Genomic DNA, 24,407 nt, shown 5'->3' with positions numbered 1-24,407 from the left:
AGTTGTTTTCCTTTTTATTTGCCTATATTTGGCCCTAATCCTCTAAATCTGGATTGATTTTTAATCTAACCGATGGTCCACGCAAGCAATAAGTAATCTAGTATACTACAGTGTTTGGATATTCATCATCAATAGTTAATTACTTATGAATGAGAAGATTAGTGTCAATTGCTAATCTTTAGTGGTCTACGCTTATATTTCAACAGATATATTATATATAATTTTTTAAAATTTCAATAAGTTCATAATTAAAAATAAATAAAGATTGAATCATTAAATTTAATTTTAAATCTATCTTTAAAAAATTCTTTGACCTTATATATGGTTTCATTAAATGATGCTCAGTTGCTCACATGTGATATATGCTTGTTTAGTTCATTGACTTTCTTGCTTTTGGAAGATGACTGCTAAATAATTATGCGATACCATTCACCACTAATTAACTAAATTTATTTCAATGATTTTGTGAAGATATTAAAACCATTTTATTTTTAATAAACATAAGACTCAAAAAAATTAGATGACAAATTCATCATATAAAGGCAATATATATTTTGATAACTACAATAATTAAGCGTTTAGATATTTAAAAATGTAATATTTGAAAAATAGTAGGAGTAGTAATATTAAAAGAAAGTTGAAAAAAAGTATATATTTTATGCGATATGAATTTTAACTTGAAAAAAAAACTGATTAAAATCACTTTCAACTTGAAACTCATCTTTAAACTTTTTAGAAAAATTAGTCCTATCTATCTATATATATATATATATATATAAAACAAATATTGTTTTAAAAGGGGAAAAATTCCATGACCACAAACGAGCCCTAAATTAGTGATAGAAAATTTATATCGAAAAGCAAGTTCACGTCTCCTCTCAATTCTCAAATGATAAGAAGGTTAAATTTTTGCTCTTGCATGGCCTATGAATTCATGTGAATTTTAAAAAATTTGTAAAAAAAAAAAATGTTCAAAATTTGTATAGGTATTAAAAATTTAGCAAAAATCTATCAATATTTGATTATAAATCTAATTTTTATTGCATATTAATATAAAATCATCACACAAGAAATTATAAACTTCAATAACTAAATTTGGTTGAGAGGAATATAAGTGTAGATATGAGTCTAAGTCATCCAATCAATTCCTAGTCCTTTTGGGAAACACAACCCTTTGTATTTCTTTGTTCGGTTTCTTTGGTTTCTTATTCGATGTTCGGAGTATATATTAAATTTTCGATTAAATCTAGATCAGATAATGCAGGGTCCATTAAGAGGTGACGCTTCCAATGGAATTTCTCCATATTCAGAATTTGAATTCGAAATTTTTGATCAAGGGTAAAGCAGTTCCACCAGTACTGCACCACGACCCATGTTGATATAACCGGCCTTTGTATTTCACTAACGAGCTATATGTGCAAAAAATGGTAGTTCAACTTGAATTTTTTAATTTTTTTTTTTTGTATTTCCCATCTCCTAATTGTTATGACGTCTCCATAGTGATTTATGACCAATTTTTTTTATATTTTCTTTTAAATATCAATTGGGTTAGGGTAAATGAAAAAATAAAACAAGAAGATAGGGTAAAAGAAGAGTAAAAACATCTTTTTCTAAACTTTTGATACTAATTAATTGGGTGAAGTCAAGGGAAAAATCATTAGTAAAAGACCATCCCCAACCATATTGGTTACCAATTGGATGAATTGAAGTGAAGGGGAAGAAAAAAAATAGTGGAGAAGAAAAAGTAAAGTTACCATTTTTAAAGTGGATATTATAAAGCTATCATGAACTAATACTAAGCTTATATTGTTTGAACTTTTTAAGATTATCAAACCAGTGTGAGATAGATTTTAAAATATAATCTCTTTTCAAGGATTCAATAGGAGTGCATAGATATTTTTAGGACTCATTTTGACCATGAATTTTAGAAGCATTTTAAAATTATTTTTTTTATCAAATATTTGTTTTAGCGCCATAGCAATTATCTAATTTTTGAAAGATTAATTTCAAATCTCAAAATCTATTTTAGACCTATTTTGTAGCCCTTTTTTTAAAAAAAATTAAAGGATTTTGTAGCCAAAATATAACCATTGATTTCTTTTTAAATTTTAAAATTTATCCCAATTTTTTATATTTTATAAATAAAAGCCTCATCTATTACTTCGGATTTGTTTTGCTTGTTTTGTATAAATGTACTTAGAATTTGTTTTGCTTGATATGAATAATTTTTTCTTCGAATTGTAAACTATCGCTAATATATGAGGTCTCTTATCTTCTACATAAAGTAATATTTGCTTATAATGTATAACTTTTTCTTTAGATTGTTATGTTAATTCGTGTCAATATATGAGCTAGGTCTCTCATTTCTTACCGTTGCTAATAATTGTGTTATTTGAAGTTTTTATTATAATATCGTCTTATGATTCTAGGATAATGTATTATCTAATTCATCATTAAAATACTGATTGTGTGTCAAATTTATTTGAATATAGTATGATTTGTAATAATAATAATGAACATCGTCAATAAAGGTTTTGCATAACTTTGATTAGAAAATATGTTCATTTGGTATGATTTGATAGTGTTTTTAGAACTCATGTGTATGAGTCATATTTCATGTTGTTGTTTTTTAAAAGGAGTGAAATATTTTTTGAAATTTATGATCAAACACATTTTAAAACTTTAGTCTAAACTTCATACAAATTACTATATAATTTATCAAAAATATTTAAAATTCTTGATCAAATGATAGCTTTAAGGGATTCCACCTATGTATATTCAAACACCAGTTAACATTTGCATGGGTACTTAGTTTAGCAATTTTTGCTTTTCATGAGTTCTCACTTTTTCTCAGATCATGGGTTAAAATTTAAAACCTATGAATACACTGATATTGTATATTTTTTCATGTAAATAAAGGACAAACAGCTGGGCATTATGACTTCATATGCACTTAATTATTAGTAGTGGACTTTTACTTTTCCCCTTTCCTCTCCTAGTTATTTCAACCAAGATGTTTTTTTGGCTCCTAATAACGTTTTTAGTAATATGCTGTAAAGTGTAAATGGACATTGAAAAATAAGGATGTGAAATACACAAGGGCATACATTAAAATCCCTTGCGTTGGTAATACATATACTATGATTTCTTGTGTATTGCTATATATAATATATTACCAAATAAAGTATAAAACTAATGCAAATATTGATTCTATATAACATTAAAAAGTATATTAAATAAAATATAATAATACACAAAGTTAATACATGCATTGTATTTTCTAATGCATTCTACCAAGTCATCTCTTAACAAGTTCAAGATGTTGTTCCCAAAAGGATGCTTGACCTCTAACTATATATGGGATGCATGGATTTATTTCTACTAATTAAGGGTGAAATAATTATTATAAGTATGTTTCAATCTCAAATAAGTTATTATGGATGATCAGATGAATTAACATTGGCTATGTTTCTCTATGTAAATTCATTTCATATCAAATTTATATAAAATATAAATTATTGTGAATTTTTAACAGAGTTAACGATCAAAATCACATATAAAGTATCACATTTTTGTGAGTCTTTTGGCTAAATTATCAAGTGTTCATTTTTCCTATGTGAACTATCACCAATTATTTGTCAAAGCACATCTCAACTATTAATTATTTTCCTTTTTTTATCTAAATATGTTATAACTATGTAAGAAAAGGAAACAATTGTCAGGTAAAATGTCTTTTGATAAATAGTTAATCATAGTTCAAATTTTAAAAAAAAAGTGAACATTATCGTATAGAAAACTTGCAAATACATAATTATTTAAACGGAAAAGGCTCAAAAATACCCCTGAACTATCGGAAATAGCTCATATTTACCCTTGAACTATATTCTGGCTCAAAAATACCCTTCCGTTAAAGTATTGGGTCACTTTTACCCTTACTATTAACAGAGATGTGTTAAGTGCCATGTGGACGCCACGTGGACGCCACATGGACGCCACGTCGACGCCACATAAGCACCAAACAATTCTCACCTCCACATAGACTCATACATCCTAATTACTAATTTTGTTCTCATTTCTTTTGGGACATACAATTTGACCTCTCATTTCTCTAAAATACATTTCCCCTCTTCTCTCTAATAGGATTCACCCAGGGTTTCAGATTTCTCTCATGGATGCCATTCCATTTCAAAGTTGATTTCACCTCTTTGTTCATTTCACTGCTAGGGTTTCGAAGTGGATTTTGGTGGCTGAGGTTAGTAAAGTCGTTGTTCTTATTTCGCGATGGTTCTAGTTTTGCGATTCCAAAGATATTTTTTTGGTTAGGGTTGCAACTTTGTTTATAATAGTTGGGTATATTAGATTTAGGGGAAAATTTCACCCCTTTCTTCATTTCACCCCTTTCTTCATTTAAGAAACTATTTCACTCCTTTCTTCATTTCATTGCTAGGGTTTCGAAGTAGACAAAAATTTCAAAACAATGTCTGAATCCTCTATCGATTCACTTGAAAAATTGTATGCAAGAAGATGTCATTGTGGTCTCAATGCTTTAAATTTGACGGCTTGGACTGATTTGAATGCAGGGAGAAGGTTCTACAAATGTCCTAGACCCAAAGTAAGTTGTAAATTAGTTTGATGTTTGTATGTTTATATACAAACTCTTATTTGTTAAATTAACATTAAGTATTTCTCTAAATTATTATGTAAACTTGATAGTTGAATTTGTACACTACATGTAGGCCACTTCATGTGGATATTGGGAATGGCAAGACAAACAACAACTCCCACCAAGAGCAGTAACTGTTATAATGGACTTAAAGGGTAAATTGGATGTTATGAAGGTTGAAAGAAACAAATTGAAACGGATTGTCGATGGAATGGAAAAAGCTGAAAGGGACAATCTGGAAATTTTGTTTGAAGAAACGAAATTTATTTCAGCCCAAGAAGCTGGAAAACTTATGCTTTTGGAGAAGAAAATCAAAAAATTGAAAACTATCATTTTCATTTCATGTGCTTTGTTCGTTGTGTTTGTTGCAAGGATCATGAAGTGAATGTATGTAAGGATCAAACACTTTAAGACTCAATGTATGAATTGAATATTTGTTGTTTTAGTACTTATGGAGTTTGAATTACAAGTTTATGTATTATTGAATTTGTATTTTGTAATGAAGTTGTAGTACTTATGGAATTTGAATTATGTATTATGCATTATGGAGAGTAGTTGTACAGGGAAAAAAAATATATGTTCACCAGCTTGTCATCTTGCGTTACTGGTCATCTTGCTTTTGTCAATATGGATATGGATTTTACTGGTATTGTATCTTATATGAATGAAGTGGAAAAGTTGAAGTATGTACCTGTGGATACGTGTTTTCAGGAAGGTTTGGCCAAACTCTTTAGGCTTGCTGGTGAGACTAATGTGCAGGCAAGTTGTTAGAAATGCTTGCACTCATAGTTGTTAGAAATGCTTGCACTCATAGTTTCCATCACCATCCCTTTGGGTGGATATGTACGTAGATTTTTTATATGAGCATTAATTATTATAGGACATAAAACTATATGTATATTGTTGAAATATCCGTTTCATAACAACAATAAACTGTTTCAACTGTAATATTAAATATTCTAGTACCAATATTTGAATTATTCATAACATTATTGATGAATACAGTGAGTATGCAGATTTTTTTGAAGTAATGTTGACATAAATAATTTGTCACATCGAGCCTAACTCAAAATCTGAACTTTTGAAAATGAAGGGGAATTTCTTTCTTTCTACAATATTTGAAGCTTAAGCCTAATATTTAACTAGTAATGATAATTATTTTAAATCGCACTACATCAATAATGATCTTTAGCAGCAATTAACACTCTTTGTATATGTTCCTAAAGCCTTTAGCGACATTGGATCTAACGGCACTTAACTAATGCTGATAAAAATTTTAGTACTTTTTATTAATGTGTTTATTTATTACCGTTAAAGTTGTTTTTGTTGTTTTGTCGATCAATTAGAAACTTTGGGACATGGGAAGGAGAAGGGTCACTTCATGTAATGGCAATGTCACCGCACTAAATTTTGGTTGTCTCAGCATCAATCTTGGCAGCATTTTGACGTGTGAGACCTTCTCGCTCCTTAGCTCCAATCTCACCCTTCATTTTGACCTCAGAAACATCAATTTTAGCTTGCTTTGCAGCTTCCATTTGAGTTTTCTGCCCCAAGTAAGAAAAGTATTCGTGCTCTTGAACATCGACCAGTTGCTTAATGTTAGCATTGTAAATCAGCAAGCCAAATTGGTTGAGCTCAAGCTGAACCTTGTCAAATACCTCCTTTTTGAAATCTTTTGTGCCTTTAAAGATTTCCTCCATGGTCATGGAAGCAGCCAAGACACGAGTCTCTCCCTCAATGACACCTTGAACAAGGTCCTTCACATCGTGTGAATCACGTTCATGGTGGGATAGAAGTTTAGCATATTTGATAAGTCTCTCACGGTCATCCACACATGGACCTATAGTGAAAACAACAGGGAGAAGGAAGGGCAGCTTCTCAGCACTCATAGTATTGACTTCAAAAGTATAGTTCACAGGAGTAACATCAATGATTCGACATTTCTGCAATGGCCATACTAGTGCCTTTTTTGTGATCTTCAGTTCATTAATACCAATCCCAGTGATCACCAGAAATTCAGATGCCCTTAGTATGTGGTACATCATGTTTGCAGTTCCTTGATCTTCCTAACATGACAAGTAGAGGTTGTCAAGAATTAAGACCCACAACACCACACACGGACAAGTAGAAACTTACATTTTACTCAAACTTAACAGTATAAAAACTATCAGAAAATCTCATTCAAGACAGAAACACAGTTTACAAGTTGTTTTCCAGCATTTCAAACATCAGATCTTCGTCCATTGTTTGCTTCTGCATTTTTTGTAAGAGGATGAAAATCAAATCAATATACTCCAATAGTCTAAGCTTATGATGCTAACAACACTACAATATGGTTTGGAGCAACATCATACCATCATGTGTATCATGCAGTGACATCCAAAATTATAAAGGAAAAAGAAATGTTATTGCAAGTACGGAAAGAGAACATACTCGTAACTCTGATATAATTCCAGGCATTTTCAAGAAAATCTCCTGTGTAACCTCACCAGTTGAAGATTTGAAATCAAATGGATTTGCATACCGAAGCTTAAATCTAATTGATGAATTTCTATATAATTTTGCAGTTGTGTGACTGATACCAATAACAACATATCGACCACATGAAGAATCCTTGCCAATGGGCCATCTCAACTCTCAAGCCGCCCTGAACTTCTGAATCCAAAATAGCAGAACCAATAAGATCTTTAATTCCAGTGATCTGTTCATTCTGTCAAAATGCAAACTAAATCACAACACTCATTAAATTCTACAAGGAAACATAGAAAAGTTTATTGCATAACTTACAGATAAAATAATGTTGATTTTCTTGGTATATAGTATCAACCTCAGATCTAAACTCTTTCCAGGACAGCTCATATCTGCTACCATGTGGCGTGGCGTACGTTGTTCAACTCAATCTTAATTAAAAAGGGATTCATGTCAGAGGGAGTCGTTTTGTTAAAGAATGATGGTGATAATTGTTAATGCTTTTCCAACCATATAAATAAGTAGTTAATTAGGTATTTTACAAGATACTAGAATATGCTTGATCAAGAAGCAGCAGGAACAAAGTACTTCCTTCTGGTTCATATGACAAAAGATAAAGTTCAAATATATTCCTTTGTTAAGAAAAAAAACAAGAACTCCATGCCCTCTTTGACTAAAGAAATGAAAAAAATACTACTCTCAACATTAAATTGTAGCAAAATACATCAAGAAACTGCAAGAGTCACCAACAAATTGCCAGCGAAGTTACAAAACTAAACGCCTAAAAGCACATACGACATTAAATTGTCATCTTACTTTCTCAAAATGGGCAAGTACATGAATTGTAAAGAAACAGTTGAACAGGACAAGAATTAAATAGGAAAGAGCATAGTGGGAGCAGTCACTGAAACCATAATGCATTACCAACATTAACTAAAATTGGAAATAAACTTCACACAAAAGCTGGACAGTAACCAGTAACAAAAATCTTCACCAAACTCAACTCATGCATTCATTGTTTTGCATCTACCAACTTCAACCCAAAATAAACATAAGCATTCATTGTTTTGCATCTACCAACTTCAACCCAAAATAAACATAAGCATTCATTGTTTTGTATCTACCAACTTCAACCCAAAATAAACAAATGCATTCATTGTTTTGCATCTACCAACTTCAACCCAAAATAAACAAAACACATGCATTGTTTTGCATTTACCAACTTCAAGCAAAAATAAACAAACTAGACAACTTTTTGCATCCAAAACACTTCAAATCTGGGATTTCCCATTAGTTTTTCTTGTCTTCAACTTGTCCACCTTCTTCTGTCTCTCTCTTTCCAACTGATTGCCAGTGACAGCTTCTTTTCCTTTCCAAGTGAGATTAGTAGGTGAGTAAGGCAAATCTGTAGGCTCACTAATTCCAACATGATCATCTCTAAAAGATATAACTCTATTTCCAGTTGCTCTTTGTTGATTCATCCTCATTTTTAGTTTTGTGCTATTTTCAGATATGACTTGAGGCCTTATATCTGGATCACTTTCAGGCTCTCTAGCAGGTCCAAATGGTTCATACTGTAGTGAGGACATGAAATGGTATTCTTCATCTTGTGTTGGTCTAGGGGCTGAGCTATTAACATCATAATCTTCTCCATGGGGTTCTTCAACCTCTTCTTCAGATTCTTCTTCAGACTCTTCCTCAGTTCTGTCCCCTTTTCTCTTCAATGTTGCCTCTTGTTCTCCTTCAACAAACTGAAAATACAATGTTTATGTGCAGTTAACTACATAGTACTAATAACAGTGAGATATGTAAATATGTAATGTTCTTACATTGCATGTTCTTGCATTGTGAGTTGTTTCACCACACTTACTACATGTCATTTTAGTTCCTTTTCTTGAGTGAGCCCACTCTCCAGCTCTTTTAATTGCTGCATCTTTTTCCCTAGTTCTTTTGGTCTTTGGTCTTCCCACTGTTTTCACAAGATCAGGTGGAACCATTGCATGTTCTGGCAATACATTCCAGAATTGTTCATCTCTTACATGCATCAACTTTTCCCTATATGTCATCAAATAAGCTTCCTTACTGTACCACCAATTAATTTCATTCTTTGGTTCTATCTTCTGGTACAACATAACTTTGATGGCATGAGGGCATAGAATGCCAGTCAACTGCCATGACCTACATGTGCATTTTTTCTCAACCAAGTTCACTGTGTGCCTATCTTCACCCTCAGACACTTCATATCCAAGATCACCATTGAAATCGACACTACATAATTGAGCTATTCTCATGTATGCAGTGAATAATTTCATGCACTTAGGACTATAATCAATAGTCCATTTCCTTGCATCTTCTTCCTTCTCTCTTAACCTGTTCATTATCTTGATTCTTATATCTTCAAGCATTTTTAGGATTGGCTTACCTCTTGCTTCCAGGATCCAAGAGTTGAAAGACTCTGTGAAATTATTATCCACCATTTGATTTTTGCATATAGTATCCAAATATGCCCTGCACCATGTCTGTGGTGGATACTTAAGCAAATCTTTGGCAGCACTTTTTGACAATGCACCAAGTGCACTCAACTGATCCTTGAAATCTTCCTCATAAGTACTCCAAGCAGCCCACCAAAGTAGTTTCTTCATATCTCCTGACCTAAATCTCTTCATCCAGTTGGCCTCAATATGCCTAACACAGTACCTATAATCAGTAAAAATGAATAGTTAGTTAACATGTTCAAGAGAACAAAATAATTAAAATAACTTAAAGTACCTGTGGTGAGACAAAGGAAGGACATTTTTTACTGCATTTATCAGTCCCTGTACATGTCAAATAAGCAAATATACAGTTACAAACTGTTATATAAAGAAGACAAAATTATTCAAATAAACAGAAATTATTTACCTTCTGCATATTAGACATAAAGGTGATAGTTTGACCATCTTTCAAATTTAATGAATTGTTCAGCAGTTGTAGAAACCATATCCATGTCATAGTTGTCTCCTTATCAACTACAACCCATGCCAATGGATAGAAGCAATTCTGAGAATCTTGTGCCATAGCCACCAAAAGTTGTCCCTTGCATTGACCCTACAAGACGGTCCCATCTAGTCCAATAAAGGGTCTCAAACCTTCTTTCCATCCCAACTTCAGAGCATTAAAGCAGATGTACATCCTAAGGAACTTTCTTTTACCTTGTTCCAATACATCCTTTGATAAATTGATCACAATATCACTACCAAGATTGCTTAGCCTAAGCTCATTTGCATAAGCTTCAATTCTGTTGAAATTATCTAAGAAACTTCCCTGCAATTTTTGAAGGGCCATCCTCTTGGCTCTTTTCAACTTAGAGGTACTAGCATTCAAGTTGAACTGATCTTTCAAGTCTTTTCTCATATCCTTTAGCTTGTACTGAGGATTATTCTGCAGTTTACTCTTGAAATATTGTGCTAAAGTACTTGTGCAAGCTCTAGGATTTTTAAATGCATCCTCACAATTATGATTTATTTTCAGTGTTTTAACCTTAAAACCTGGACCTTTACCATCTTGTGAAATAAGCAAGACAAATGGACAACCAATCATGCATTTATACCTTAGTCTAGTTCTGTCACTTTTTCCAACTACTATAGGCTTGGAATTTGCAAGAGAATACAAATTCACAATTTTTCTTGCCTCATTCAAGTCCTTGAAAGTCATGGAGGGATGAAGTTCTTTGTAGTGACTGAGATCAGCATTTACTTCTTTAGATTTCAACATCTTAATAAGCTCTAACTCATCAAAGTTATATTCATCATCACTAGACTGGTCATCATCACTTTCTGTTTCAGCATCAGTTCCATATTCACACTCTACCAAGTATGTTTCACTATGGTGAATAATATTTGGTGCAAAAACAGTTTCTTCAAAGTCATCCACAACAAAGAAATTAACCACCTTAAATTGTTCATTTAATAGGCATTGGAGTGTCTTACTACCTTCAGATCCCTCAAGCAAGTAAAATTTCCCAGAAGGCCCTTTCACTAGTATTTGTTTCACAAGCACAAATCCTAAGTTTTTTGTGTACTCTTCCACTATCTTATCATAGTCTAAGAGATCTGCACTAGTGTCTCTCCTAGTAGCAATATACTTCTTGCCATATACTAGTAGTGGTTTTGTAATCCATTTACCCCCATAATGCAACATAAGGTCAACCAAAAGATCTTTCATATTGAACTGAGAAAGAAAAGCAGACATAAATGAATAAGAAACACAAACACACAAGAGCTAAATAAAGAATGGAGTGAAAATAGCACAACAAACATAAATGAGCTAAATAACTCCTTACTGCTATAAAACACACATGAGCTACAGGTTTATTACAAGATAAATGAATAAGAAACACAAACACACAAGAGCTAAATAAACAAGTCATTACACTTCAGAAATCTATACTAAAAGAGAAAAAACAAACAATGACCACATATTTATTACAACATAAAGAATGGAGAAAAAATAACTCAACAAACATAAATAAATAAGATACACAAATACAGATGAGCTAAATAACTCCTTACTGCTATAAAACACACATGAGCTATAGGTTTATTACAAGATAAATGAATAAGAAACACAAACACACAAGAGCTAAATAAACAAGTCATTACACTTTAGAAATCTATACTAAAAGAGAAAACACAAGCAGTGACCACATATATATTACAACATAAAGAATGGAGTGAAAATAACTCAACAAACATAAATAAATAAGATACACAAATACAGATGAGCTAAATAACTCCTTATTGCCATAAAACACACATGAGCTACAGGTTTATTACAAGATAAATGAATAAGAAACACAAACACACAAGAGCTAAATAAACAAGTCATTACACTTTAGAAATCTATACTAAAAGAGAAAAAACAAACAGTGACCACATATTTATTACAACATAAAGAATGGAGTAAAAATAACTCAACAAACATAAATGAATAAGATACACAATAAATAAGTCATTACACTTGGGCAGTGGAACCCCACACATCAAGTCCTTACAGGGGCCACATGTTTTATAACATAAACAATAGTGGGAAAATATATGACCAAATAGGCCATAAACTTTAGGAATCTATATTGAAAGAAAGAAAAAACATATAGGGGCCACATGTTTAATACAACATAAATAATAGATGTAAAAGCTCTAAACAAAAAGATCATAATAAATAATGAAAAAGGACATTTGGGACCAAGGTCTGACTGTTATGCAGAAATGAAGTAAAAGAAAGAAAAAAACATACAGGGGCCACATGTTTTACAACATAAACAATTGTGGGAAAAAATGTGAACAAACATGTCTTAAACTTTAGGAATCTAAACTAAAATAAAGAAAAAACATACAGTGGGGCATAAACAGAATAGTGAGGTCTAGTAGTAGTATGCATTATTGTTAACTTTTGCAAGTGTTTTTGTTTCCATTTGATTATTCTTGTCTTTAGTTTTTGTAAGCAACAACTATTAGTATATTCAACTATTTCATAATAAACAAGCCATAATATACAGAGGACATTTAGGATAAACAATAGGACCACAACATATAAGACAACATTCTCAAAAAATTACAAAAAGGGAATAATAAACAATGAAAAGGGGCATTTGGGACCACACACATCAAATTCAGACTAGGACTAAACAATATATATTCATATACTAGTCCATTAAATACTACTACTTTAACTCAAGTATTCCTTAAATCCAACCTTGACAGAATAGGACCAACATACGAGACAACATTCTCAAAAGATTACAAAAATTGTAGCTATTGGACCACAATTCAATAAGATACGAAACCACACGCCCTTCTTAAATATCCATTACACCATATTCCGGAAAAAGATCAAAACTTTTAGTAATAGTTTAAACTATTTGGAATAAACAATAGATTATTTGCTTAACTCAAATAAACAAATAATTTTTCCCTAAATCTAACATACCAAAATATTATAAACAAAGTCGCAAAGCCTAACTATCCACAACTTTGAAATCATAAACATCATAAAATAAGAACAAAGATTAACTAACCTACAGCCGCGAAGATCACTTTGAAAACCAGCCGCGAAGTCAATTTTGAAATCCAACCATGAAAATCTGTGAACCCTAGAGAGGAAATATAATCCAAAGGATGACTCGATCAAATATCTAGATGTTACTAACTTTGCTCCATATGTTGAGGCAGAAATCTACGTTAAGAGCCTTTATCCTTTTTTTTTTAGAAGGGACTACACCTGCAATAGCAACAGAGGTTCAAATAACTCAGATGAAGACACCCATGTGACTAATAACCTGTAAGAGTTACATTCTATGTATTTTCTGAAGTGCTGTTAAATTTTGTTTCCATAATACTTGTGATCTTGTGAGTCATTTTCCTTTTATGATCTATTTTCAGAAAGCGATAACATACCCAAATATTATAAACATACCCAAATACTTTTGTGAAATAGTTTCTTAAATGAAGAAAGGGGTGAAATTTTCCCCTAAATCTAACATACCCAACTATTATAAACAAAGTTGCAACCCTAACCAAAAAAATATCTTTGGAATCGCAAAACTAGAACCATCGCGAAATAAGAACAACGACTTTACTAACCTCAGCCGCCAAAATCCACTTCGAAACCCTAGCAGTGAAATGAACAAAGAGGTGAAATCAACTTCGAAATGGAATGACATCCATGAGAGAAATCTGAAACCCTAGGTGAATCCTATTAGAGAGAAGAGGGGAAATGTATTTTAGAGAAATGAGAGGTCAAATTGTATGTCCCAAAAGAAATGAGAATGAGATTACTTTAATGTCTTATTTACCCCAATCTAATAAACTTATTATTTTTCTCGACCATATAGTAAACAATTTTTAGTTTTCATTTTTAAAGTTAAAAGTTCAATCTTTTGCATGCATTACTTTTCTTGTATAATAGTAAGGGTGCTTATGTGGCATCCACGTGGCGTCCACATGGCACTTAACACATCTCTGTTAATAGTAAGGGTAAAAGTGACCCAATACTTTAACGGAAGGGTATTTTTGAGCCAGAATATAGTTCAAGGGTATATGTGAGCTATTTCCGATAGTTCAGGGGTATTTTTGAGCCTTTTCCGTTATTTAAATAGAAAAATAATAATTCACATATGTTTAAGAGTGTTACTAACTCTCCAAAAAGTTCTTATCAAGAATATTTACCAAGTGACATAACAATGAGAAAATTTTTAAGTATAAATTATAGAAACCACATATTATAACTACTAAATAACATTCTATCCCTTCTAGTTTTATATTTACCAAAAATCCCTTAAAAATGTTAATTGTGGGATACATAGCGTTGTGCACGGGATACATAAGGGTTGATACATTCCAGTTAATAGTTGTTGCGTCTTAGAAGGAAACAATAACGTAGATTTGATTTAATAACTATAAATGCGATAATTCACGCTGAAAGATTGTAAATCTTCAATTCAATTACGTAACTAATTGATAAATTCAAATTTCAAATCAGAGCTCCTTCAGCTAACCAAATTTATCATGATAAAGTGGATCTACATTCTAAGAACTTGAAAAAAACAGCTTTAGACGATGAATATCACAATTTTATTACGACATTCTGGAATTTGGGTAAGCGATGTTAATTACGAAGGTTACAAGGTTGATGGAATTGTCGTTGGAGAATCAATTTCATTTATGAATCTTAAAGCGTTGATTTTAGCAGAGTTAGAGATCGACGGTGTTAGAAAAGATATTGAAATTCGATACATCGTACACGGAAACACATGTCCGTTGAAAATCAGGAACGACATGGGTGTGAAACTTTATTTGGAAGTAAGAAGAAATGAGCCTGGAATCGGCATGTATCCGTTATGTATTGATACAACTGAGAAAATGGTTGGGGAGATACATAACTTTGATTGTTCATCCGGTGAAATCATATGCGTGGAAGGTACAGAAAGAGATACTGAAGCTCTTGCTCTGGTCGAATCGAGAATTTGTGATTTAGATTATATTCCAGAATTGAATGCTACAAATTACATAACTGATTCCAATAGTACTGATGTGAAGACAGGCCAGTTGTATAAGGATAAAGGAACACTCATCGCTGTAATGGCGAAATATTAAATAAAGAACAACTTCAATTTCAGAGTGAAAAGATCGGATAAAAAAAGGTATTGGACTGTTTTAGCTCTAATTTGATTTGTTTTTCTTCAGTTTATGCATATAATTAGTATAATTCTAGTTTCTATTGTATTGATAAGTTCATTGGTGTTTAATGATTTAAACAAAATGGTAAGTATTATGATTGTTATTATGATTGTTATGTTCTTTATTATTACAGTTACATTATTTGTGGAAAACTTTAACAGTGTTTTTGTTATATGACTTAATCTAATGAAAAAATGTGTACAGCTATGTGTTAGTTTGCTTCAGTGATGAATGTGGGTGGACTTTAAGGTCTTCGTGCAGAAAGAAATATGATGTATTCAAAGTGAGGTACTTTAACAATGATCATATGTGTCCGATGCGAGATAGGATACTTACAAAAGTACAAGCAACAGTTGAATTTATTAGTGGTGTGACTGCCCCCAAGTTGTTTAATCATAAACGAATTCATACGCCGCAAGATGTAATTGAAGATATTCAAGCAATATATGGGGTTGAAATATCATACCAGCAAGCATGGCATGCTAAGGAACGTGCATTGAAAATGCTAAAGGGTAAACCATCAGAAGGATATAAGCAGATGCCAAGATACATATGGATGCTAAATAATGTGTATCCAAATTCATATATAAGGATGCAAAAGACGGAAAGTAATCAATTCATGTATCTTTTCATAGCACTACGGTCATTGATAAGAGGGTTTGACTATTGCAGACCAGTAGTTGTAGTGGAAGTTGCACATCTTGGCGGGGCTTACAAAGGTACTTCTGTATCAGCGAGCACACTCGATGGTGTAGGTATGACTTTTGTAATACTGACATAATTTTGAACTTCGTTTTCAGTGTATAATCAATGTATCTTAGTGTAACAGTTATGTATAATATAGTTAAATGTGTGTTGCTTTGTAAATATGTTGCATATTTTCGTTGGCATATGGTGTTGTAGACACTGAAAATGACTGTTCGTGGACATGGTTCTTCGAACAATTCAAAAATGCATTTGGCGAGCGTGAAAACATGTGTATTGTATCAGATAGAAATGAAAGTATTATGAAAAGTGTAAGCATTGTGTTCCCAAATGTACCTCATTGTGCATGCATATGGCATCTTTGGAAGAATGTATGTTCAAACTTCAAAAGGAGTAAAAACACACTAAGTGATATATTTTACTCAATGGCAAAGGCAAACAGAAAGGAAGATTTTGATAAATTAATGGCTAAGGTGGTGAAAGTTGATCACAGGGTGAAGGATTACCTTGAGAATGCTGGGTATGAGAGGTGGTCAAGAGTTCATTCAATAGTAAACAGAGGTAGAATGATGACTTCGAACATCGCAGATTGTATCAATGGTTGCCTTGTTGATGCACGTCGGTTAACTATAATAGACTTCTTGGAGGAAGCTAGACTTCTATTTGGTAGTTGGAACTATAAAAATAGAGAAATAGCGTCATATACAAATGACACATTGGGCCGAAGATTTGAGGAGGTATTGATTGTAAACGCATCTAAAAGTTCAAATATGAAGGTATTTATCAATATCCCTATCTTTCTGTTTGATGTATCAGCAGCTCTGATTTGCATTGTATCATACAGTAATGTATCATACACACAAAAATTGGATGTATCCTTCATATCCCTTTTTTTTTAGAAATGATATGTAAATGTCATATTATGTAATGTATCAGTAACTTCTAATTATTTTCAGGTTGTCCCATCGTCTGAGTATATTTTTTCAGTTTATCAAGCCGGAAGAAGATACATTGTATGCCTTGAGCGAAAAATATGTACGTGTGGAAGATTTCAATATGATGAGATACCTTGCGAACACGCAATTGAAGTTTTGAAGCACAAGAATGTTACGGATATGCATCCGTATTGCTCTGATTACTACAAGCCGGATGCATTAGAAAAAACCTACAAGGTTGCAATGGTTCCAATGCCATATAAGGAGGATTGGACTGTTCCAGACTATGTTTTAGATGAAATTGTCTTGCCACCTAGGTACAGAAGGTTGGCTGGACGACCAAGGAATTGAAGAAAGAAAAACGCGGATGAGAAGATAACAGTGAACAAGAATTCTTGTGGGCAATGTGGACAAGAAAGTCACAACAGGAGGACTTGTACTTTCTTCCCGAAAGAGAATTGAAATAATGTTTTAAAATAGGATATTTGTGTTTTTCTTTCTTCGATTATATGTATTTTTCGCTTTTAGTAGTTGGATTAAATAAAGTGTATTGTTAAACAATTTATTTTGTTGTTCAACTAAATGCATTAGTTCATAACAGTGTGCCAATCTTATATTAAATATAAAATTATTCTTATACTGAATGTATAAATTGCGAAAAATAATTATTGTGTAAATGAATAAAATATTGATTCAAAACCATGTTAATGATTTAAACAAAATTATGTGTCCCAAAATTTACTTTTGCAGACGTGTTTTGTATGTATCATATACACCACATTATGTTGTATCATATACACTGAAGACTATTAATGAAACACACATTAAAACTCTTAAAATTGTATTTGATACATTTATAATTTTGATATATTTTACCTTAGCAGTGTTGAAGTTCAATTTAAAAGTTTGTTGTGTTATGTTTTTGTAGATTTACATGATGTATCATATACATTCATATAATTTAAGTTGCTTATACATAAATGTACTTGGTATATGTGAATAACATTCATGCATAATATACATTACGACTTATGTATCATATATATCAATTTGAAAGTAAACTATTAGATTACTTAAAGTCAAACAGTGATGATTGTGGGGCTTAACGTTATAAAGCAACAAATTTATCTAAAGCAATATAGTGAAAACACAATTTTAATAAATAACAAAATATTGTACTAAGTTTTATGAGAAACACATGAAAAAAAGTGAATTTGTCTTCAAAACAAAACAACATGAAAAGTTGTTCATGCAATCCCTATTAAGTACTAATCTATGTTAACGAAATCTTGTTCAGTTGGTGTTGTGAATTGACCCTTAGGCTTTGGTGGATCGTCATTCTCACTTATGTATCCACCCTTGAACTTGTCGCTATCGTATCTCCACAACAATGTTGCATATCTATTGCGAAGATAATTTGCTAGATGGCCATCAATATCAGGTGGTATAACAAGTTGGTCACTCAAAAACTCTACAAATGTAGCTACATATAACCCGCAGTCCCTACAACAAAATGCAGAATAAAAATTTGTAAAAAAAACTTACACATATGATTGTAGTCAATAATTTAAATACTTACATGCTATCCTCTTCTTGTTGCATGATGCCTTGAACGTATTCAATAGTGAAAGGAACATGTGACTCCAAAAGTGTACCAGTTTGTTTGTCCTTATATGCATCAAGTTCTGGCCAGATTGTCCGCCCATTTTTTTTTAAAGAAACCACTGTCAAGGAGGTAAGAATGTAGCATCCTTGACAACTTTTTTATCTCCTCATAATGTTGTTGTTTCCTTGTACCTATAGAAGAGTTATACACGCGTATCAACCTCCGATTCAATTCAACAACAGCTAACACCCAATGGAACTTTCCATCACAATTAATCGAAATGTAAACATCGTCCACAAGATGCCATGGTAATGCAGCTGGTATTGAAAATCCTTTCATGACGTTGGTTATTGACCTCTCATGTACAGATACAGCTACAACATGATCAATGTGTTATTGGGTACTAATATCATCATCAACCACATTGTTATAATACCTTTCATGGATATTGTTGATATGTGAACTGAACAAACAATTTACTGTTGTGTATCTGTATTGATTCATGCTGCGAAGTTTTGATTTTTTACGAAGATGGTAAAAAACAACATCCATGTGCTACACAAAACATTATAAACATAATTATACATTTAAAAAGAAAAACATGAAAATAAAAAGTTAGATACTGAATTAATATGTATATAACACCTATTAAATGAATGTATCATATACATCAAGATAACTATATATGATACATTTCAATTTAATGTAGCAGAAACATGAAATTTACATATACATGTCATATTTACCTGATCAGTCCAGCAGTTTTTGGGCTGGGACATGGCATAGAACCAATTTTTATTGGATGGATATGCAACAACATAATTCATCATTTCAAAACCTAAAGAAGAGGCTTTTGCTCTGTACTTATCCTCTATTGGTTTCCTGTTTTATAAAGTGTAAAGAAAAAATGTTATTTAAAAGTGCAACAAGATTTGTAATTTCAAAATTGAACAAATGTAGTAAAAAGTATAAAACTTACTTTTTGGCATGTGTTTTGAGAAGACCTGTAGTAACCCACTCAATAAACTCATCAATCAGATATGACGAGGCTTGATTTGTGATCTCACAACCTTCAAATGAAAAATTTGGACGGATTACATCCTCCGTGACCTCTTTTCCTTTTTCACTTGACCCAAATGAAGTCAAATAAGGAGATTTGCAAATTTTTGAAGGCATTCTGATACGTGCAAGAGGAGTATTTGTATTACTTCGGAAAACAATCTCTGTGATTGAAATATCAGGGGGTAATTGACTGTCCGAAAGTAAAATTTTGCTATTGGTTAACTCCTGTGGATTTGCTGCACTAACTGGTTTAACAGGAATAAGCAATCTTCCTAGATCAGCAATAAGTATATGCATGCCTTCTCGAGTTTCAAATGATATTGTACCAGATGTTGTAGAATCCTATATGATTCAAATTGATAATTAAATAAGATTTGATAAACCATATGATATATAAATGATACACATATAATTATCAAGACAGATTACATATAGTAGACAATCAATTTTATTTAGACACACTGATATGTATCTTGCAATGGAATGTATCATATACACATATAATTAAAAATGTAAAGTATCATATACACAAAAATTTGATGTATACAAATCACACAAATAAACTGCAATGTATCATAATCACACTTGTATGTATCTTGTAATGGAATGTATCATATATATATATAATTAAAAATGTAAAGTATCATACACACAAAAATTGGATGTATCATAATCACACAAGAAAACTATAATGTATTATAATGGCACATTTTGATGTATCACTACAAAGTTGATGTATACTAATAGTCAATTTATGATGACAATAGTACCTTCTTATGCTCAGTTGTTTCTGCAGTATGATGAACATTTGCATCTGATGATTGAAGTTCTGAAACTTCATTCATTTCTTGATGATTCTTCAATGTATCTTCAGTCTGTATTTTTTTAAACAAGTTTTTTTCAAACAAAATATGTTACTGATAAATTGTTTAATTAAATATCCGCAATGAATAAAGTAAAAATAAACCTGAACTTCAACATCAAAATCAGTTACACCAATGTCTTGGTCATTAATGGCAAAATCCATCTGTATCGGTGAGGTTGGTTGTTGATCAAACTTGCAGGTACTTGTTTGATGTCCATCATTGACTTCTTTACCGGAAACTTCAACAATGCACGACGTAGACTTGCCGCCCAAATCCTTCAAGAATTAATTTTTTAACAAAATGAGCTATGAAAGTTAAAACACACAAACAAAACAGATATACAACACAATACCTTTGGTTGTTTGTCGTCCTCCCTATTCCTAGAATTCATCATCTCAAAGTGGTTTGCCTTTATCAAATTCACAAGATACTCAAATTTACTGTCAACCTATTCAAAAAAAATTATAATTCAGTTTTATATTTATGAATAAGCAAATAAATATAAATTAATATCATTACTTACGTATTCCTTCATATGTTGTTTCAGTTCTTCATTATCGGGATATACAGACTTATCTTTTTGGACTTGTGAAGAGACATGGGCAAAAGATATATTAGCAGGTGGGGTAGGTGCTTCATCCGGCATTGAAAATGACTGGTTTAATGGCGGCCTTAACTGCTCTGGCAATTCAGGTTCCAACACCTTTGTTTTAGGTGTATCAATTTTCTTTCTCCTTTTGGGTGGTGGTGGAGATGATGTACCAGACACACGTGATGATTTTGTCAATAAATGACGAGGAGGGCTTGTTGAGAAATCCTCAAAACCTGAAGTGGAAGCCCTTGTTTGTACTTTGTTTGGCAGCACTGCTGTTGTGGATGGTTCAGGAGTATGTGCATCTTGAATATCGGGTAAATCAAGGGCCTCAACTTCATCTTGTGTTGGTACAATGTTTAAACATGCATTCTGCATTTTAAAATGGTTGAATGTCATACAATATTGTCTAATACAAAAATTGTTATTTACAAAAAAAAATTAGAAAGCTTATTGAAAAATAGTTAATTGCAAATTTAAAAGTAATGTTACCTCGGAGAAAATGCTAGACATAAACTTTTCATATTTTGGCTTCACAACTACGACACTCTAATTACAAATCCTGGGAATACCATTCGCTACTTTAACAACAATCTCTGGATTTATACTAGATGCACATTCATAAGTCCATACATTGAGTGCATAAGGCATACCAAATAAGCGATACATCTGTTTGCTTTGGTTGAAGTCTTGCCTGAGTGATGTAATTAGCTTATCGAATGCAATCTTTCCCCAAGGATACAATTCATACGTACAATCTTCGACCATTAGAAATTCTTCAATCTTTATGGAGGTCTTACCAAGATGGCATAAGATGAAAGTATTGATGAAGTATAAGATTGCCATCTGAACGGAGTCCTGTGTGGTATCCCAATTACCCATTACAAAACGTTGTATCAAGCGGCTTTTGGTTATGCCTGCAGTTGCATCAGGGAAATACCTTTGTAGTAACTGGCTCGGAGTGGATTCCGGATATGAAAAATCTGTCACATTTCCTTTGCATTTAAGGCCAGTTACAATGGCAAATTCCTTTATACCAAACTGCAATACAGTCCCGTTAGCATGTTGAACATGCAATACATCTTTGTTATCGTGTTTCACCTCCTACAACAACAAGCACTTAGTAATCTGGCCCTGGAAATTACATTTCGAAATGTTCAAATATGGTCCAAAAATTGTATTCTTGAACATTTCAACACCTTCTTCATTTATGGACTTCTTGATTTCATTCACAAAAACAAAATTGAACGTTGCTCCAAATCTCAATGGATGTGCTGGTATTTTTTTGATAACATAATTCATGCCCTGTTTATACAGAAAAACAAAATATATAATTGTACTTGTCTAATCTCAAACAAATGATGTAATTAAGAGAGAATGATACATTGAAGATAATTTGTAATTTCAGTAAATACGTTATAGTTTTATAATGACATCATATCAAACACGTCGTCAAATGCATAAGATACATGAGTAATTAACATCAGCCCAACCAACCAAATACTTGAATTATTCTCAGGAACAAACTGTAAAGGTCACTAACAGTATATTGTACATGAATTCAATACATATATGTATCAGGCATTCGCTTTTAATGATGTTTATGAATGTATCAGATACATCATATGCATCAACAAACAAAATCATGAACTGATACACCTTCAAAACTGTACAACAGATGATGCTTTTACTGAATTTGAAATTAAAATGACTCTTACTTCGATTTCACAAATCACATGCATCAATGTTAAACTAAATTTACCGATTACAAATCGATATTGTTCTAACTTACTATTAAAACATTGAATTGATAAGTAATGTATCTTCACTGTAATTTAATTTTAACAATTTCAGTCCAAACACAACCAACACCATAACAAAACCATAAAAATATAAAAGTTTGTTTAAACACATACCTTAGGAAGTGTGGGTCTGGAAACAACATATGTCACCTTTCTTCCCTTTTTTTGGGGGGTTTCTCCAACCTTTTTTTTTGTTTGACAACAATCTCGTCATTCATTGCTAATGGGTCATGCAATCGCTTGGATTTGTTCTTAGTATGAGAAACACCAACACTATCGGATGGACCCTGTTCCATATGTATCAGTAAAAAGCACGAAGAAGACAACAATGGAGAAACTTAGAAATCGGTACTGTGAGGATACTCTTATTGAAAATCAAATTGATTAGAAATTTGTTAAGAAGTGGAGAGATTTTAGGGATGGAATGGAAGAGTTTAATTGTTAATGGGAAACGTGTGTGATGGCTGAAAAAAAGGAATTAAATTTGTAAGGGGAAACATGGGTATTGGCTTTAGAAAAGGTGGGAAATCTTTATGTATCTTCCAGATTTTATTAATTGGGTGAAATAAGGGATTTTTGAAATTTTTGAAATAAGTAGGGATAAATGGATATTAAGGTAAGTAAAGGAGTGCAGTTAAGTAATTTGTCCAATTTTTAATATGGTTGAGGCCCAACTAACAATAGTTGTATGAGGCTCCATTTAATTTTGGGAAAATTAGCAATTAAGTCATAATATCTAACATAATTAGTTAATAAGTATTTTTCAAATTCCTCCCTTTCCTCATAATAAGTATTTTACCTCTCTCTTTTTTTTAATAGTCTTAAATTTTTATTTTCCGAAAGTCAAATAAAAATATGTAAATTAATATCAATTCAAGTTTTAGCCTTTTATTCCCGTGATTGCTAATACGATTAAAAAATTGAACTCCACTATAATTATAGTCTTCTTTTCTTGATTTATATATTTTTTTGGTTGATTTTTGTTTAGATTTTTATCTTAAATTTCAGTAATAAGTGCAACACAAAGTACAAAAAATTTCTAAAAAAAATTGAAGAACGAGTGATTTTAGAATACTTATAGGTATGCTCTCACTTACTCATTGGTGAGCTTTTTTCGGTATAATTTTTTTTAAAAAAATTAGTTCTGATTGATGATAGTTGAATTAACTAATAATGAATAATTAAAGGACTAAAAACAAGTGACTTTGAACATAAAAATCAATTTTTAAAATCATCATAATAAATTACAAATCAAACTAGAAAGTGAAAAAATAGAATTAAGTTTATATAAAGGTAACTAGATTACAAATAAAAAGAGTAAAAGTTTAATTTTTCACAACACACACACTATATATTTAAAGAGGGAGATATTTTTATAATCAGTTTGGTGGTTTTTCAATTTATTTTTACTTTGAAACCAAAACTGATTATGTCAATTTTTTTAAAAATAAAAAGAAAACAAATTGAAGGAAAATAAATATTCAATTTGAC

The 24,407-nt window shown here is 31.8% G+C and overlaps 3 protein-coding genes and 2 pseudogenes across 3 annotated transcripts; 3 read left to right on the top strand and 2 right to left on the bottom strand.

Moving 5' to 3' along the window:
- The first annotated feature begins 4,477 nt into the window (after nucleotides 1-4,477).
- LOC125833142 (uncharacterized) lies at nucleotides 4,478-5,048 on the top strand. The gene is made up of 2 exons (XM_049512286.1): nucleotides 4,478-4,612; nucleotides 4,737-5,048. Exons 1-2 carry the CDS (start codon nucleotides 4,478-4,480, stop codon nucleotides 5,046-5,048), a joined length of 447 nt encoding a protein of 148 aa, XP_049368243.1.
- A 1,018-nt stretch (nucleotides 5,049-6,066) lies between these two features.
- Nucleotides 6,067-6,705, bottom strand: LOC125833141 (flotillin-like protein 1). The gene has a single exon (XM_049512285.1). The coding sequence runs from the start codon at nucleotides 6,703-6,705 to the stop codon at nucleotides 6,067-6,069; it is 639 nt and encodes a 212-aa protein (XP_049368242.1).
- An 8,022-nt stretch (nucleotides 6,706-14,727) lies between these two features.
- LOC125833140 (uncharacterized) lies at nucleotides 14,728-16,129 on the top strand (annotated as a pseudogene).
- Nucleotides 16,130-16,226: 97 nt separating this feature from the next.
- Nucleotides 16,227-17,339, top strand: LOC125833139 (protein FAR-RED IMPAIRED RESPONSE 1-like; the record flags this gene model as incomplete). Its single annotated transcript, XM_049512283.1, has 2 exons — nucleotides 16,227-16,901; nucleotides 17,010-17,339. Coding segments are annotated over 2 exons (1,005 nt in total), but the record flags the coding sequence as incomplete, so codon positions are not given.
- Nucleotides 17,340-18,256: 917 nt separating this feature from the next.
- On the bottom strand, nucleotides 18,257-22,305 carry LOC125833138 (uncharacterized; annotated as a pseudogene).
- Between the last annotated feature and the right edge of the window lie 2,102 nt (nucleotides 22,306-24,407).

The sequence above is a fragment of the Solanum verrucosum genome, unplaced genomic scaffold (genome assembly GCF_900185275.1).
Source record: "Solanum verrucosum unplaced genomic scaffold, falcon-dt-bn FXZP01000100.1, whole genome shotgun sequence".
Classification (NCBI taxonomy): Eukaryota; Viridiplantae; Streptophyta; class Magnoliopsida; order Solanales; family Solanaceae; genus Solanum; species Solanum verrucosum.
This window is presented reverse-complemented; position numbering and strand designations above follow the sequence as displayed.